The 18765-nt window shown below is 31.9% G+C and overlaps 1 protein-coding gene across 1 annotated transcript; it reads left to right on the plus strand.

Moving 5' to 3' along the window:
* The first annotated feature begins 12896 nt into the window (after positions 1–12896).
* Positions 12897–18538, plus strand: LOC133194028 (inhibin beta A chain-like). Its single transcript, XM_061329948.1, has 2 exons — positions 12897–13360; positions 17254–18538. Exons 1-2 carry the CDS (start codon positions 12952–12954, stop codon positions 18045–18047), a joined length of 1203 nt encoding a protein of 400 aa, XP_061185932.1. The 5' UTR covers positions 12897–12951; the 3' UTR covers positions 18048–18538.
* Positions 18539–18765: the final 227 nt, after the last annotated feature.

Raw genomic sequence — 18765 nt, forward strand, 5'->3', positions numbered from 1 at the left:
TTGAAGAGTGCAGAAATGATGACGGGCCTCATAAAATGCTCTTAGGCGACGACAAATATTGTGCCTTTACAATTTTTTCGAAAAAAAAAACAACCAACAAAGACACAGTTTGAATGAAGAGCTTTGAACATTCTGGTTATAATGTTCAAATAGTTATAATAATGTAAGTGACAAAACTTCTACGATGTATTAAAGTACACATTCACAGATAAGCAAAAAGTCAAAAATAAAAGTGCAGCAATTGCTGGTCTCTTTCAACAGACAATGAAAAGGGTAATGGAAGAAATGGTACACATTCTTGTATACGAAATGATTAATTTGTTAATTTTCCTCTTCAAAGTAGGTACGTCTCGTCATTTTGCCATTAACTAAATCATTTCTTTGAAAACCATTGAAGCAGTTGAATCGTTCCTCGATTATGACATCATATTAGGTACATGGAACCAATTTTTGAGATGTCATTCTTAATTTCCTTTGCCATTTCGTCTCATTTTGATCCCACAAGTCGACCCCGCTCGTCTAGGAAATTCATTTTCTTAGTTGACCTTGAGTGATTTCTAGGCTTTTTTGTTTCAGGTCTCTGGCGGGATAAAGATAATCACCTGTCAAAGGCATCATGTGGAATAATTAGCGGATTCAGTCGACTCAGATCCTCGGCCTTCAAGAGTGCAATTTCTTCTGTTGATAAACAATCTATAATAGCGTACATTCTACTCTTAAGTTTTTTGTGTTTAGGGAAAACATTTCATGTTTACATCTACCCAATTAAGACTGAGATAGAATTACACCTAATTCAAGATACTTACTTCATATTACATTGTAAGTTGTGGTTTCCTTTTAGTTTTGTGATATTGTTTATCATATTACACAATGTCTTGTTTCGTTTTCTGGTTTTATCTGCTGATATTGTGCTCACTAATGATTCATGTATCATGTATATCTCCCTTTAAAGTACAAAATCTAGATAGCATTGCTAATTTTTTAGCCAGCATACTTCTTGATAATCTTATCATGACTGTAAACACTCGAGCTTAATAAAGAGCTAATTGCTTTTAAATTCTTCAATCTATCTAAACCTGTTTCCGGTTGAATTCGCCATTTGGCTTACTTCAAAAGAAATAAATTCACAAAGCAATTCACATGTAGAATGTGAAAGTACGTGAAAAGTGAAAAGTGAAAGTACGTGTAACTCAAAGTGAATATCTAAGGATAAATGTAATGAAAATGAGATCAGAAAGTAATGTCTGTCATTTTTAAAACAAGAACATTTTGATACGTATATAAATGCAAAGATAAATCAAGTGCAATCAAATCTATACCACTCAAAGGATAAAGTCAATTCACAGATTCTTCATAAAGCAGTAACCAAAACAAAATTAGCAACTATATTTCAGAAGTATAAAAATGCTGCATTGAAGAAAAAATTAGGAATAATTATATATGAAAACTGACGGCACATAGTAAAGTACTGTATCTAAAGAACTGCCTTGCATATCCAGGAATGGGACGCACATTGGTATGAGCTTTTTGTGTTAGTTAACGGACCATTTATTGTATATATTGTCTTTTAAGAAAATATTCTTTTCCCTACCCCACAACATATATAGTAACACGATTTTATTTCTTGAATTTAGAGATATTTGCATTTTACTTTGAGTTTTACGCATTATTGAAACAACACTTGAGCTTAATATAAGGGAAGGTTAAGAATATCTAGTCACTTTGTTCTTTTTACATCAAGGAAACATTCTCAAGAATTATTACGATTTTCATGGCTTAAACAACACATCCCTGTTTTCTCTTTATAAATTAAAATATAAAAAATGTTGTGAATTATTGCAAGCCAATTACTGAATCCCCTTGAATTTAAAGAGTTAATAACGCAAATCCCTGAAAATCGTAGAAAAACTAATCCTGCACAGCAATTTCGAGAGTGGTTTTAACAAGGAATCATGAGGTAAGGTCGATGGCATCTACTATGAAATGTGCATCTTTTACGCAATATTCGAAAGACACACAATTTTGAATTGTATTCTACCAATGGGAATCATTATTTTTTGTTAACATCAGATTGATTAACTTTAGGAAGATTCCCTAAACAAAAATATATTTTCACATCAGTTTTACCTTGAATACCTCTAATAAATCTCTAAAGTTTGATTTCTGTTCATTATCATATTGGTTAAATTTGAAGATGCCAAAGCTAAATACAGTTCAGGAAGTACATATCACTTTTTAGGCGAGGGAAATTAACATCAAGAATGCTGAAACATATACAGAGAATAAGATTCGTTCTTTTCATGACAACCCACGTTAACATTCTTATGTAACTTTAAAAATTCCTCTATTTACGTTAACAGTAAACAAATAAATTGAAGTACGAAGTGATGACGTCATGGCTATTTGTAATAGTTCCATGAAAAAGAATAGCTGTTTATGAAGGTTTTTTAGTTTGTTATTTGAGTTTTTGACAAAATTTGGCTCTGCATTTGACTTAAAGAATCCAACCACTGTTTGGATTTTTGAAAATGTTATTGACAATGAAAACCTAAATTGATGTTAGGCTTACTGAATCCAATATTGAATGTGATGTGAATAATACACATAGACAAAAGGATGGTATTAGATTAAAAAAAAATCTTAATTTTGAACAGTTTTCAGAAATTGTTGATATTACGGGGGTTGTTCGGAAATAATTAAGACATTGTTTTGTTTTAAATTTTCTTATTGAATGAAAGTCTTTTGGGTGAACGTTTGACACCACTAATTATCACTTAAAGCATGAGGTATTTCCAAGATTTTTTTTGTATCAAAATTTGTCGATGTTTTAGGGGTAGAGGTACCCGTAGCAGTCATGAAATCGGTTAATACTACGACATCAGTTCCGGTAGTCCGATAGTAAGTGGGAAAATTATTCCAATTATGTATGCAACATTTTTTATATTTATTTTGACTGCATTTTGTGCAAGTTTGATAGAATTTTGATAAGAAATACGAAGGTCATAAAACAATGAAACATGATTACATAGATAAAATGAATTGTGAGGTCAAGGCGGCGCAGTGACCATATATGAAATTTTATGTAGTGCTGAGAACAGTCCTATTCAGACCAAGGACCTGATAAAACAAAACAATGCAAAGGAAACATGTCTAGGGCTTTGGTTTTATCATTGATATTGACTTTTCTCATGTTACAAGAAAAAAGAAGCCGGGGGACCATCGTTTATTACGAACTAATAAAACGGCAGCGGTGCTAAATTGAGTTCAGTATTATACTTGTCAAACTGTAAATGACATTTCATTGCAATTGGACATCAATTCGGGTAGCAACAATACACACTTTTAACAAAAAGTTTAAGAAAAGAGTTCGATTTCTGGGACAAAAAAGTGAAGATAACGAACAGTGATCAACCTTAAGAAAAACTCGAGACAATACCAATCTATGAACAGGACATTAAACACGGAGCTCCTGGAAATTCCAGATGTGGGATCAAGTGCTTAGAAGTAAGCATTTCCTGTCGACTGGGCACCCAACATGAGTCCTATGTTTGTTTGTTTGTTAAACGTCCCTTCGAGAGTTTTTCACTCATATTAAAATACCACCATTTGCCGGTGGAGGACTGCAAATGTAGACTTGTATTCGACACTTACGGTCTTTAAGCAGCAAGGGATCTTTTTCGTGCCATCACTTATCTGCGACACTGGATCTTGGTGTATTCAGTCTCATCCGAAGGACAGGTCTCCACGTACCGCAGTGGGGTTCGAACCCGCGACGTTAGGATCAACTCCTTACTGTGTGATTCTTTAGCAAACGCTCTATCTTCTTCGCCACGCGGAATACGTGAGTCCAATGCATAGATCAGTATAAAAAGGCCTTACAATTGGTTTGAAATACCGTAACGTCAGTCAAAATACGACCCAATGGCATGTTATATTTGCTTACAAGGTCATTATAACGATCACAGAATTTAAGAAATGCTAACTTTAAACGGGTTTTGAAATTCTATAACATCATCTTATCTGTCAGTAGCCTGCCTTTGTTAAATTTTTTCGTTATTTGAATGTGCTCTTGAATATCGACTAAACGCAATATGTAGGTGAGAGCAGAATAGTGTGAATCCATTGTATTACTACATAAATAAGCAAAATTGACGATCGCGATGGAAATGCTGGAGTCATCTCGTTTGCCAACTCTTTAGTTGTAAGTCGACCCTTATCGTTTATGGCCAGTGAAACATCCAAATATAAAATAGATCTTGCAGACTCTGTGTTGTCTTTTATTTCGAGTTTACTGGGATACATTGAGTCGACATATGAATGGAAGTAACTATTTTTAATTGAACAAACTTTGTCGATATATCTTAAAGTTTCATTGAAGACCACAGCAAGTGTTTTCTTCTACTCATGTACGTGTAGAAACTTAAGTCTTTTGCATAAACTCTGCTTCTTAGGGATATACATTATAAAAACAGGTCGGCTAATAAGGAAACATAGTTAGTGTTCATCGTAATTTCAACAGTTTGTTGGAAGACGTCGTCTCCGAAGACTATATATCAATGAGGAACCCTAGCATCCTATTAATATCGTTATTAAAGTACGAGTAATTGTTTGTAGAATTAGAGTGATTCTTTAGAGAACAATTTTGTTCATGACCAAGTACAAGATATGAAAATTTGTGAGCTACTTTTGAAGAGGCGGTCGTCTATTATTTTAAAAAGCATATTTTTTAAATTTATTATGAGGAATGGTTGTATAAAGTGTATTAAAATATGTTTTAATGCACATGTAACTACCATTGAAACAAAATGTGGTTTTAAATTTTCTAAATGTTCTTTGGAGTTTTTAGGAATTCACATTTGATTTACACCATTTTTAGTAATGCTGTTACTGTAGTACAGTACGTCTGAAGTTTCTCCTTTATAGCAGTTTTCTGAGTAGTAAAGATAGGGGCTAGGTAGAGCACTTGCCGGACCCGCAGTGTATCTTTGTAAGTATTTTTATGTAGTTTAAGACCACATTACGCAGGATAGATGGAATAACTTTCATTGACTAGAATGTTGAAAGTATTAAAGACTGAAATGTGATTTCAAAGAATGAAATATGAAGATACCAAACAGTATTCAATCTCTAAAGTCCAATGAAGCGATACAAATTTGGAGCAGAGCAAACACGGACTCAAAATTTAGAGGTGGGATCAAGTGCCATAGAGGAGTGAGCATCCCCTGCCGACCGGTCACACCCGCCGAGTGCTCCTTGTCGTGATCGGGAAGAAAAACCCGGAAAAATCTGTAGACAGTTCAGTGTATAAATAATGGCCTAATAATTAGTATTAAAAAAACGTCGGTCAGTATTTGACTCAATGATAGGTTGTATGTGCTGACTAGGTCATTGTATCGACCGTAAAACTTGCGTAATGATGACTTCAAACGAGACCGTTGATATCCTTGTTTCATCAACTTGTTTGTCAATAACTTGCATCGTTTTAGAAATTGTTCATTTGTTCATTAGAGCATGCTCTTGTGTATCGAATTAACTGAGAGACATAAACCCCATATGCAGGTGATAAGGGTACGTGTATATTGCTATATAAGTAAGGGAAGTTGACGATTGAAAAGCCGAAGTCATCATAATGCTTTGTTGTTAGGTTACCATTAACGTCTTCTTGTAGTAAAATATCTAAATATGAAACAGATGTGTCAGAATCTGTGGTATCTTTGATTTCAAGCTCACTGGGATATATCGAGTCGACATATGAATTTCTTCTTTAGAATGTTAACTGTGGTTATATAATTTGTTTTTCCAGATGTAGAATTAAAACCATGTTCTTCTAAAATTCTGTTAGAATAGTAAGCCTTACAAACAAGAACAATATTATCTTTAGCCTTTGTCTGCTTGAACCAAACCGATTTTTTCAAGTAGTCTTTATAATTCTTTTAAAACCTCCGATTCAGTGAAAGCGGAAGAATAAATGGTTGGTATATTGCCTTTTAACTTTCTAACACCATTCCTTGACCGTCAAGCAAAAACCACCCTTTTAACAAATGTCACTATTTTAGGTTTTTAGTAATTCTGAAAGGCGATTTTCTCTTCTTTAAATGATATATAGCATGTTATTGTTTATAAGTCAGAAACACGTCAAATTTATTGAAATGAAAACCCAAAATTATATGTCAATACCTTGTATTCTACTGGAAGACGTCAATTACTTTGTTCTCAAACTTTTATGGTTTTTGGTAAGGATATTGCACTAGCTTGGGCTAGGGGTACAATGTATCATTTCGTATGTGTGTGTGCTTGTCATGATTTTTGTATTATACCTTTTATTGATCGACAATTGAAACATTATGGTGGAAATTACAGGTTTAATTACCCCCCACTCAACCCCAAAAAGTTTCGGGTAAGGGATATTTTAATTGGGCCTGTTTATGACGGAGGGAAACTAAGGTCCATATATCAAACCAATGTAGTTATATTTTACCTTTCCATCCCTTCTTGATTATCATTTGTTAATGAAACATTTGCCGTAAAAATCTATCTTCATCAAATAGGTTCAGAAACCTAGAAAAATTATTCATATTTTTAAATGAGAATTAATCTATTTATTTTATAATGAACAATAGTTGCCTTTCATCCAATTGTGTACATACTCCCACCAAACTGCAGAAAAGTAAGAGTGTGTGCATAAATATACATGTACTTATGCATTAAGGCACCCACTTGAACCATATTCTTCAAGGAAATGCAGCTAGATTCGCGAAATGGCACGTTAAATCGAACGTTGCTGAGTCATCAAAATTTAATCACTCATCGTTGAAATATGAAAACAATTCTAAAATTGCTGTCTATTTAATTATCCTTATCTCTTCCGCTCCATAAATATGTCATTAATAGAAATAAAAGTACGATATCCTTACTTGTCATTTTTTAAACATTGATGTAATAACTACATAAACAAGAAACCTAATAATACGATTGAGAAACATGGTCTATGAATTTTTCAAGAACTTAGTTTCGTTTTTAATTGTCTGAATTTTTATATTATTTTTTATTGAGATATGTATACGTAGTTATATGGAATATGTTGCTATACCTTTGATTCTTACCTATATTTAACTTTTATTAGACATCTTTCAAGAATAGCTTAATTGCAAGCTTTGTAATGAAAACCAAACACACGTGTATCTGTGAAGTAAAAAAAAAATGTTGAATGAAATCGTATTCCTATGAGTTACTGTTAATCAGTGTTTAACTTTTGTCTTCTTATCGTATTTTAGGCGTATAAAGGAAGCAAATTGTGCTTTGTTAATTTTGTTGAGCAATTAAATCCTCCTATTTAGATAAAAGTTTATTAGAAAATTAAAACCTCGCCCAATGGACTTAGCTTTTATTTTCGTACAAAGTATTTAATGATATGGATTATTTTCAAATTATGTCATTGAAGGACTTGCAGTAAAGAATTATACAACACTTATAGGAATGAGACGCTGAGCCATGAGAACTTGAACTTGAACTTTATTCTCATAACTGACAAAACAGTGAAGAGAAGATATGTACAGTATAATAAACAGAAAATATTACATGCCTGAAGAAGGGGTAACAGAGTATGTCAACCAAGAGAGCCAACTCTCTCAATTATAATATCTAACAATTTACAAATTTTTCTAAGTTGATTAGTATTGGTTACATTAAAAAGCATTTCAAATTTCAAAACATTTGGATTCAAATGAAAATACTTTGACAAATACATAACTCTTGAGTTCTTTATAGACACATCAGTACATTTAAATAAATAATGAAATTCATCCCCAATTTCGTTGCTGTTATATAATTTACAAATTCTATTTTCTCTAGGGATGTTAAACCATCTACCAGTCTCAATTGGTAATTTTGTATTCCCAGTTCTAAATAAACAATATTTCTTGGATTGTTTAGGAGGCAAATTCAACAAATAGTCTTCAAAGATTAATGATTTTTAAAAAATTCTATAGTTCAAACCTTTAGGGGAAGTTTGTACATCACTAAACCATGTTTGCTTAAACTGATCTAAGAGAGTGGTATATACCTTATTTTTTAGCCAAGATATATTAATTGAATTTTCATACCACACATAAGTCAATCCACATTCATTTAAAATTTTCTGAACAAAATCACACCATGGATTCTTACATATTTTCAATGCACATAAAAGTTTTGCAGACAATTTAGAGCTCTGAGCATTAATAAGTTTACCCCAAAATGAGATCATTCTAACTTTGATATCAATTAATAAAGGGTGTCTACCAAGTTCTCCGTACACCATAAAGTTTGGTGTTGATGTTTTCAAGCTTAGAATATGTTTACAAAATTTTAGGTGTAATTTCTCTATTAGTTTAGTATTGTGAAAACCCCACATTTCACATCCATATAGAAGTAATGGTTTGATAATTTTATCAAACATGTCTAATTTACAATCCATTGATAAGTTATGTTTTCTACATCTACCAATAACACTATACATTGCTTTAGTAGCTTTGTCATATAATTCTTTGGTATTTAAATTGAAAGAATTACTTTTACAAAATGTAACACCTAAATATTTAAAGTTGTCAACTATATCAAGCTTGGAGCCTTCAAATGTAAAAGAGCTATTATTTTTACCTCTACCAAATATTACAACTTTTGTTTTCTTACTATTAACCTTAAGGTGCCATGTCTTGCAATATTTAGAAAACGTATTTAGCATGTACTGAAAATCATCTGCGTTTTCTGATAACAAAATAGTATCATCTGCATATAATAAAACAAAAAGCTGTAAGTAGAGATTTAGTTCTCTTTCGAGTTTTTCTGACAAACAAGGTAAACCCTTAGCTTTGTTTCCAGATAAAAATTCCTCAAGGTCATTCAAGTACAATGAAAATAAAAATGGTGACAAATTCTCCCCTTGCCGAACTCCTATACTACATTCAAACATTTCTGAACTTATTCCATTAACTACTACTTTTGATTTAATACCTTTATACATGTTGGTTATAATCTTAAAGCATTTTCCATCAATATTATTTTGTAAAACTTTATTCCATAGTCCGACATGCCAAACCGAATCAAATGCTTTCTCAAAATCTATAAATGCACAGTACAATTTCATTTTATGTCTTCTAAAAAGTTCTACAAGAGAATATAATGAAAAAATATGATCTATTGTACCCATACCTCTACGAAAGCCTGCTTGATTTTCTAAAATGAGTTGAATTCTTCGATGTACGAATTTTTGTATGTACATGTATATCTGTATGCTATAAAGAGTCATTTCTAGAAATGTTTCGATTTCGATTTCAAATTATAACATTACCTTATATAATTTTTACGTGAAAAAAATAGTATCTGTTTAATAATATTTCTGCAAGATTTATAATACAAAGCATTCTATTGTACAAAATCCATTCTGGCTTTTAAAATCTACAGAGCTTTTTTCTTGTTTGGAATCAAGACAGATATAGGAGTGGCCTAAAATTAATGCATTGTCAAAAAGATGAAACTTAATGATAAGAATACTTTTAATCTTTTAAATTATCATTACGCAATAGCGATTTCTGTTACAACACCAGGCACCTGTATTTGGGATGAATACCTGCAGCTGGTAGATGGAGTTCTGGTACGGGGTTCCAATTGTTGCATAGAGCCGACAATTAACATTACTTTATTGCATACAATAACATTGCATCTGAGATGTTTCTCTTTATTTTAAAACTATACTTCAACATTGTCATGAAATTCCAAATTTCACTTTATTTTTTAATGTAACATTTCATAAATTATTATTCTCTGCATTCGCAGTTTTGCGTATTTTTGTTCTTTGATTTTTTGTTCTTTTCTTTTTTCATTACTTATAATATGTATTCTTTTTTCTCCTCACACTTTGATTGATTCATAATTTATTCATGTTATATTTGTCATGTTAAAAAATCTCTGTAATAGAGGAAATAAATGATGAATGAATGAATGAACCAAACATTTACTTTAATATAGCCTACATGTATATATAAGACCACTCTGCACAGACTTATCAGCAAAACAAGACTAATAATGGGTTAAGATTTTTAATTGTCCCTTAATTATAACAAGCTAGGAAAGTCATCAAAACAAAACTAAAAAATCGATTTTAGACAAAGAACCATGTGAATCCTTTCATACCGGTTAATCGTCATCTAAAAATATGACGATTTAAAAATATTTATTTTATACAAATTAAGGAATTGTATACAGCAGGATACAGATGGATGTAAAAATGCAAAATAAATAAATAAATAAATAAATAAATAAATAAAAAATTGTGTCAATCTGGGATTTCATACATGTACTTCATTTGAAAATAATATATCCATTACTGTCCCATAAATGGAAAATTATGAATCCTTTAAACAGTTGAAGTCGCTTGGAACATCTATAGTATAAGTGCTACAAAAAAAAATTGGAAAGTAAGTACCCCTTCATCAAGCAAGGTTTACATTTCTGATACTGAAATTTTTAATTCGGTAGGTTTTTTTTTTTAAGTTTAATTTTTTTTCTGAGCAGCTTAATTAAAAAAAATGATCAATTCCTGTTCAAAACACTTGCATGCAAGCAATGTAAAATATTTTCCAAAAATTGTGGGTTAAAACAGACAATATAATACAGTGTATGTCTGTATTGCTGAGTAATTTTTATCGGGTAAAAATGGCGGTAAAAATTTTCAACTATTAAGCAAATCAATACAAAAGATAGAGAAAAAAGTAAGATTTAGATAACGTGTATTTTAATAAAAAAATAATATATGCATATTTTGAGATTTTTTAAAGTGTCGATGAAATTTGAAAGAAAAACAGAAAGCAATACAGGTCAAGAAAAAAAGCTATATTGAATACTAAAACTGCCTGTTAAGATTCCTGAATCCTAAATTCTTTTGTGTCTCTCTGTTCCCACCCTGGCAGTGATTGGCATTCTTCGACCTTGAAATTTTTGATTGCGCTTTTTCCTCATTTCATTTTGTCATCACCCTAACGCACTTCTTCAAGTTTATATATTTTTTTTCTCGAAAAATCAGACAATTTAAAGCTGACGTTTACAACAAGAAATTCAAACTCGAGACAACCAGACTCGTAAAAAGCAATAGGGGGAAAACGTACGAAGTCAAGATTTCGGTATCTTATACAGTCTGGCATAAATTTAAATGAAGTCGTACATCGCCATAAAACAAAAACTTTTTTTTTCAATATCAAGGTAAGAAATATTCTGGTATTCATTTTTACAGTCGCCTCTACGATTTTAGAATGCTAATTTTTCAATTACATGACATATTTCAAAGTTCCCTGCCGGTTCCAACAGAATTTACTGAAATATTTCTTGTTTACCTAATCATATGATGTAGTAGGGTAATGTCTTTGGGATTTTGTTTTCTTTTGCTTTTTGAAAATATGTGAAAGCGTTTTTTTTTTTACAGACTGGTTTACTTTGAAGTATACTTTTTAGTTGGCGAAAGTAAACAAATCTTCCAGGTAAATACACTGTTAATGTTCTCTAAGTACATAAAAAAATCTCCAAATACTATACTCGATATTATAATTTGCAGGTGTTTATTGACAAGGAAAAGGAAAAGTAATTGAAATAAAAAAAATGCAAGCTTATAAGAAAATTGAAATACTTTAATGTTCATGTTTATATAAACTTATAAAATAAACATAGTCATGAATATATAAAAAAAAAATACAGAATTACATGTTCAACATTTGGCATTGTCTACATACAGTATGTACATGTAGCTTTTGGCCTACCCCCTTCTTTTATCCTGACTTCATCATCATTATTTTGCGAATTAACTGAGGAAGCATTTTTGCAATTGCTTCTTATCGATACTTGATTATGACAATATGTATATGCACAGTGATTTTCTCGCCTCTTATTTGCCTTTAGGTAATGAATACATACCCAATATTAATTCCTTCGAAACTACGTCAAGCCTATCAGTTGATTAACAGTTGATTATTGTCAATTCGTAATTAAGTTTGTTTTTTCTTTAAAATTCAAGGAAGATGTGTTGAGCTGTAATGAGTCAATTTAAAATTTCATGATATTTTTCATACTACAATTACTGAAACAAAAAAATACTATAGTTAATTATAGTTTACTATAGTAAAATATAGTGATAACTTTGACACTATGATTTACTATAGTGATAACTTTGAAAACTTTGATTTACTAAAGTGATCACTATGAAAACTTTGATTTACTATAGTGATAACTACATGTATGATACTATAGTGATCAATTTGAAAACTTTGATTTGCTATTAATAGTGATCACTATGGCACTATGGTGAACACTTTGAAAACTTTGATTTAATATAGTGATCACTTTGACACTTTGATTTACTATAATTTACTAAGTTTACTATAGTAAACTATATTTAACTATAGTATTTTTTTGTTAGGGTATGTTTTAAATGTGATTTGAATTAAGGGTATCAACAACATGTGTATTATGTATCTATCATATCCAAAATTAAATAAGCATTGTATCGTTTTATCGTAAATTCAATGCTCATAATATAAAAGGCTCCACGAACTATACTTTCCTCATGAAAACAGAGTCGAACACACATTTTGGTTTTTTCTTTCACTTATCATGAAGACCATTGTTTTATCATTATTCAAGGGTAATTTGAATGTCGGAAAGTCTTTATGTGTTACTCTTTTCATCAATACATCTCTACCGTACAGTGGTCGAATCAGAGAAATAAATGTTAACCTGATAAGGTTTTAGAAATACCTCCGCAGCGTAAACAAGGAATGATTGCTGTGACCCTCCTCGTATGAATACACCGATTTGTTGCTGAAGCAGACTTCTATTAAAGCGAACGCAAATTGACATCCTATCACTGGGAAAGAAAAGGCTGCAGCAGCGCTGAGACTCAGTAATCATCTCCGATGTTCAAAATGCATGTGGCTCTTCTTTATTTCCTTTGATATTTTTTGCTTTCATAGCAACCTTTCTGAAAGATTCCATTTACCACTTTACTGTCTAGAGCATTCCAGGAAGAAGATGGCATTTAAAGTTCACGTCATTACAGCGCGTTATTACGGAGTGTTTGTCAGTCTGTATGTATTGTTATGCAGTATCAATGCAGATAATTTTCCCGGTAAGAAAGTTGACTTCAACAAAATGATACAGAGGGAACGAAGCTTAAAAATCATCAGAGACGCTATCTTGACAAAACTAGGAAGACCCCCGCAGGATGATCCAGGGGTTACTGAAGAAGAAAGCGAGAAGTCAGTGACAACACCGTTAAAACACGAAAACAAATGCTTTACCGAAATTCAAGAAATAATTGCCTTTTCCGAACCAGTCGGTAAGTATACATTTGTTTAAGTGTTAGAAAATATAAATGTTTATAGGGTATATAGCAATGGTGCCGGTTTTCAAAAGTGTAAAATGGGTGAAAAAATATGAAAACATGAACAGTATGTATCTGCAATGTAAGAATTTCAATGTCCATTAAAGGTATATACATGTATATATTACTGATATTGGATTATTTTGACAGATTTAAATTTAGACAGCATCTTTCAACCTGTTTGATGCGGGGGGGGGGGGGGCGCTCTGGGTGCGGTCAGTTTTGGGGCCGAGGCGTGTTGCTAGCGGATGGGTTGGTGATGCGGGTGTTTCAGCGACCTCGTTTGAGGTCAGCGTTTCTTGGATTCTATTTTCATTATAATGACCGTGTTAACAATTATAACCTATGATTGGGTTATGTTTTGGCTGACCTGTTTCATATATGTACCAGGCCTCTCGTTAGACCTTTGTTATTATACTAAGTTTGACTACGAAATGTTCTGTCTGCCTGATCAATGCATAGGGCTCACGGCAGGTGTGACCGGTTAGCGGGGGATGGTTATTCCTCTTGGGCGTCTGGTCCTACCTCTGGGGTTTCCGGGGGTTTGTGTTCTGTGCCCTGTTCGACTCGGATTTGGTTTTTTTTTTAGATCCAGCACTGTCGTTATTTTCACTTTTTTCATTTTGTGAAAGACAAAACATTTAAATTCATCTTGATATGTTGAAGGTAAATGTGTACATATAATCCTTAGAGCAATTAAAATTAAAGCAAGCTGATACTTATCTTTCATTTGGGTAAAAAAACAATCTGTGATGCTATCTGTGTGTACACGTGATAGACTTTCAACTTGTGCGTAAGCACTATTCTTCAGTAAAGCTATTGAAACATAAGCAATCATGTAAAACTATTTTAGGAAATAATCTCGTCACATAAATACTGAAAAACTGTTGGATGTCTTAGTTTCATAAAGCCATCATGTACTAGAAATTAATTATCCATTGTTTATTACAGTCCATAATTCTGCAGTGTCACACTTGTTCGCTGCTAATTCTAAAACAAGAATAGATATGGGTTACCCCATATCCAAGATATTCGACTTTTTGTTTTAATTTTCACTGTGCTCAGATGATTTCTAAAAAAAAAAACTGCACTTGTTATGAAACTGGTGTATAGTTCTTCATGTCCGTTGCAAATACTGTCACCCAGTCTAAGCGTCATGCATTAGCAAACAGTGCACATACCTGTACTTGCAAGACCAAATAAGCTAAGTCTACACACGTGCGATGAGATTCTCAGACCTTTCTGGCGAGCCCGGAAAAACACGTTGTTTTGCCGAGAAGGTGTTGTACGTAACCATTCCGTTATTTCAATAAAGAGAAAACACACACATACAATTAATGATTAACATTTTCACTCAGAAAATATACGACAATTAACGAACAATAATCATGAAAGTAATATAATTGGTGAAAAGATTTATCATTATCAATCGAAGAATGACCTATATATTTTCGTGAAAAAGACTGAGGAGGCAACTTGCGTAGGAATATAAATACTTTTTATTTAAATTTCTCGGGGTAAGCGATTTTCTTAAAATCTTTTAACGTTAATTTTGTTTTCTTTAACGTATTACATACACATCATTATTTTAAACATTTGTTGTTATGTTGTATCTACTGATCATGAATGGAACTATATTTTTCAGAGCAATTGTGTGAAGAGTACCTGACTTTAGTAATATATCTTGAATAGATAGTATGCACTGATCGAATATATTAATAACCTGATATACTCTTAAGGAATGTTTTAAAGTTTTATGTGAGTTATTGGTGTGTAAATCACACAGACTTGTCAGGCAAAATGTATATTTCTTGTACAAATTAAACAAGCCACTTTTATTTGTGTTATGGAAAGTGCTAAGTATAATTCTTCAATAGATCAGTCGGTAGAGCGCTTGCTCTGAGATCAGAAGGTCGTGAATTCAAGCCCTGGCCGGAACAGACACACCAAAGTCTATAAGAAATAGTTAGCAACTGTTCTTTCGCATTTATGGTGACGTCTCTATAGCTATGCGAGTGAAAAATTCTTTCACCGGGACGTTAACATACATTAATCAATAAAACAACCAATCATGTTAATTTTTAATCTGACCATAATGGAAATGTTTCAAATTCTAGACCCGTTGCAAAACAATTTTCTCCTCGAATTAACACTCAAAATTCTAAATATGTATACTGCCTTTATAGAGAAATATATTTTAATTCGTATTTCATTTGCAAAATCAAATGCATTTACAATGTTTATCTTGACAGTATCTTTCGAAATTAAAAATCTCTGCCAGATTTTTTTTGACAAAAATGACTAAAATTTTATAAACTTTTAAAGTGTCCATTATGCATATGATTTCATTGCATACAAATGTACCTGTATTTATTCCCGAATCATCTCTGGTTCTTCCTATTTTGTGTTTTGAATACAAAGCAGAAAAATGTAAATATAATCTATTTCTAAATTAAGTCAGGTACAACGAACGCTCATAATGCATATTTTTAGTCTTTTTAAACATAAAACTTGATATATTCCAGTTTTATATAATTCAATGTACAATTGATTAACTACGTAATCATTAAACTGCTGGAACTCGGCAGGAGAACATTGTGCCAAATACCTTCAAGTATATCTTAAACAACTTCTAAAAATAATTTCTTTCGCCCGAAGGTATGCAAGAATTTGTTTTTCCCCTGCACTATCAAATTCAGCTGATATTTGTTCAATTGCTTGCTTATTTAAAAGTAGCTTCTAGAATTAAAATTTGGAAAGAATAGTTGACTGTTTTTTCTCCCTATAAGAATGTGATTAAAATGCTTTAATTTATCAAACTGACATTCATTTTCAAGCATGAGTTGTTCCTGGAAATTTTACTCTTCAATGAGCAATTATTATTCTAATTCTAAAGATTCAATACATTCAAACTTTTATTTAGTGAAAGCCAACAGAATTTGAAAATAAAAGTTAAGACTATTACAGCATATCTTATCTTGCATTTTTTTTTTTGCCTTTTAATAGATATGTTTTACGTACTATCTGTTAAATATTCAAAACCTGCATTTTATATTACTCACCTACCGATGAAACCGTTGGAGACTAAAGAATTCTGCCTCGTCTGTCCATCTGTTTGTCTAGGCGTCTTTTTGTATATCTGTCACTCTTTCTGTATGTCAGTCTGTCCCTATTGGTTTCCGCATTTTTTTCTTACACACTTAAGAAAGAATACAGAATTAAGCTGATTTTGTTTATGTGAGTTTATCATAATGAGTTAAAGAAAGTCTGCATTTCAATACGCTCCGATGATTTTTGACGGAATTGGTGCCTCTATAATTTTTAATGCCAACAAATTACATTTTGCCGATAGAGGAGTAGTAATGCTGATGCAATACTCTCAGAATGTTTGTTTCATTAAATTTTGAAAAAGAGATTAAATATGAAATTGAATTTAAGTACAAAAATTATAAATTGTCTTTGTATAAATAAAAACAAACATGATCAATTATTTATATTATGAAAATAGATAAGAAATGTATAGCGTTTTCGTCTGGATATAATTTGGCACTTAGGGATGAAGATAATCAAGAAGAACAAGAAAAAAAAACTTTTAAATTCAAACTTAACGATAAATAAAATCTTGCAAGTAACACGATGCATAAAGTAAATGGAAATCAAATGTATGTATTATGTTATATATAAGTACTGTAAAAAATGAAATAAGACACTGTTACTTTATCTTCCCTCTATCCTGCTAAAGGTTTCAGTTCCAATGACTTTGGTAATTTTTAAGTTAATTTGTGAGACTTTTTAATTAATTCGTTTATCTTTCGATAATCTATATGCTCCTTTTTTTTATTTTGCAGAGAATATCACGAGCGATAATATTTTCAAATTCTCCATGACAAAGGACAATCGTACACATGAAATACAGAGTGCGAGTGTACTTGTACAAGTGAAATTCAAGAGACGCCGTAAGAATTCTAGAAAGAAGGCGAAACCACGACGGATTCGGCTCATTCTAAGTACCGTTGATGAAAAGGGGCGCAAACTTCAACAAATTTCCTCACGAAAAGCCAAAATTTCTAGAACAAATTGGTTTAAGCTTTTTCTGCCAAAATCTTTAATTGAAGCTGCTCTGAAATCTGATAATGCCAATATCAAGTTGCATATCCGATGCAAAGGCTGCAAGAAGTTTGCCAAATTGGTGCTATTGCATGGCACTAAACGGAAGAGGAAACGTGCTGGTAAAACCAAAGGAAGACGAAAGAGACATCGATTAAGATCCCGGAAATTAGATAACAGAAAACTAAGTAGGACGAGACCCTTCTTACTTATCCATACAAAAATTAATATCCGAGACAAAAGACAGACCAATGAATGTCATACACAAATGAACCAGTGTTGTAAAATTCCACTTGTGTTTTCTTTTGCGGAAGCTGGCTGGAGCGATTGGGTCATTTCTCCACCATCTTTTAAGACTAATATGTGTATTGGGGGCTGCAATTCCGGTTCTCATTGGGACCGAAAGTTCAATTATACATATCACTGCACAGAGAAGAAAAACAAGCCCTTACGTATAATGTACTTTGACAATACCGGAGCAGTGATTATAAGTAAACTTCCTCGAATGATAGTTACAGAATGCGGATGTTCATGACAAGAAAAATCCCAGACACTTTATTTAAACACATTTTTGAACGAAAACAATTTTGAAAGAAAAAGAATCGAATTTTATATAGGCTGATAAAAAAGGATTGACTGGCATTTTTCAGTGACATGTTGCATTTTTTACTTTATGCTTTACATATCATTTTTACATACGTTAGTTTACATTGTCAACAATTCTGCTTGTATTCAAACATTCTAATTATGTTAATTATGTCGTGTATCTTACAAATGTTGATCTTGGATGAGAAGAGCTCTCGTTTCTGTGATATTTCCTAAAATTTTTCACAATAATTATTATTTAAAATAATAGTTTATTGGCAAAGTAACCTACAATGTTGTAAAAAGGCAATGTACGTATATTCTTTCTCATATACGGGTATGAATGTATATTGTGAGATATATGCTTGTACCGGTGGTGTGTAAATATTGTCCATGTTCCGTCCTGTGTCTGAAATAAATTTACTTTTTGTCTTTATAAAACTATGATTCATCACTGATCCTGACAAACCACTTGATATAAATGACATGTCGAAGTAACTGATAAAATATTGATAGTGTATATGCAACATCATCAATTTCGCATTCGATTTCAGCTCTTCCTGTTCAACAAAAGCTAATGATTTTAAACATATACACTCCTTAAATGAAAATTCTCCATGCCTAACACGATATCAATTACCCTCTATGTATGCCACCCACAAACTTTT

Source organism: Saccostrea echinata, unplaced genomic scaffold (assembly GCF_033153115.1).
Source record: "Saccostrea echinata isolate AGI-Se365-2 ecotype Australia unplaced genomic scaffold, CSIRO_AGI_Sech_v1 ptg000028l, whole genome shotgun sequence".
Lineage (NCBI taxonomy): Eukaryota > Metazoa > Mollusca > Bivalvia > Ostreida > Ostreidae > Saccostrea > Saccostrea echinata.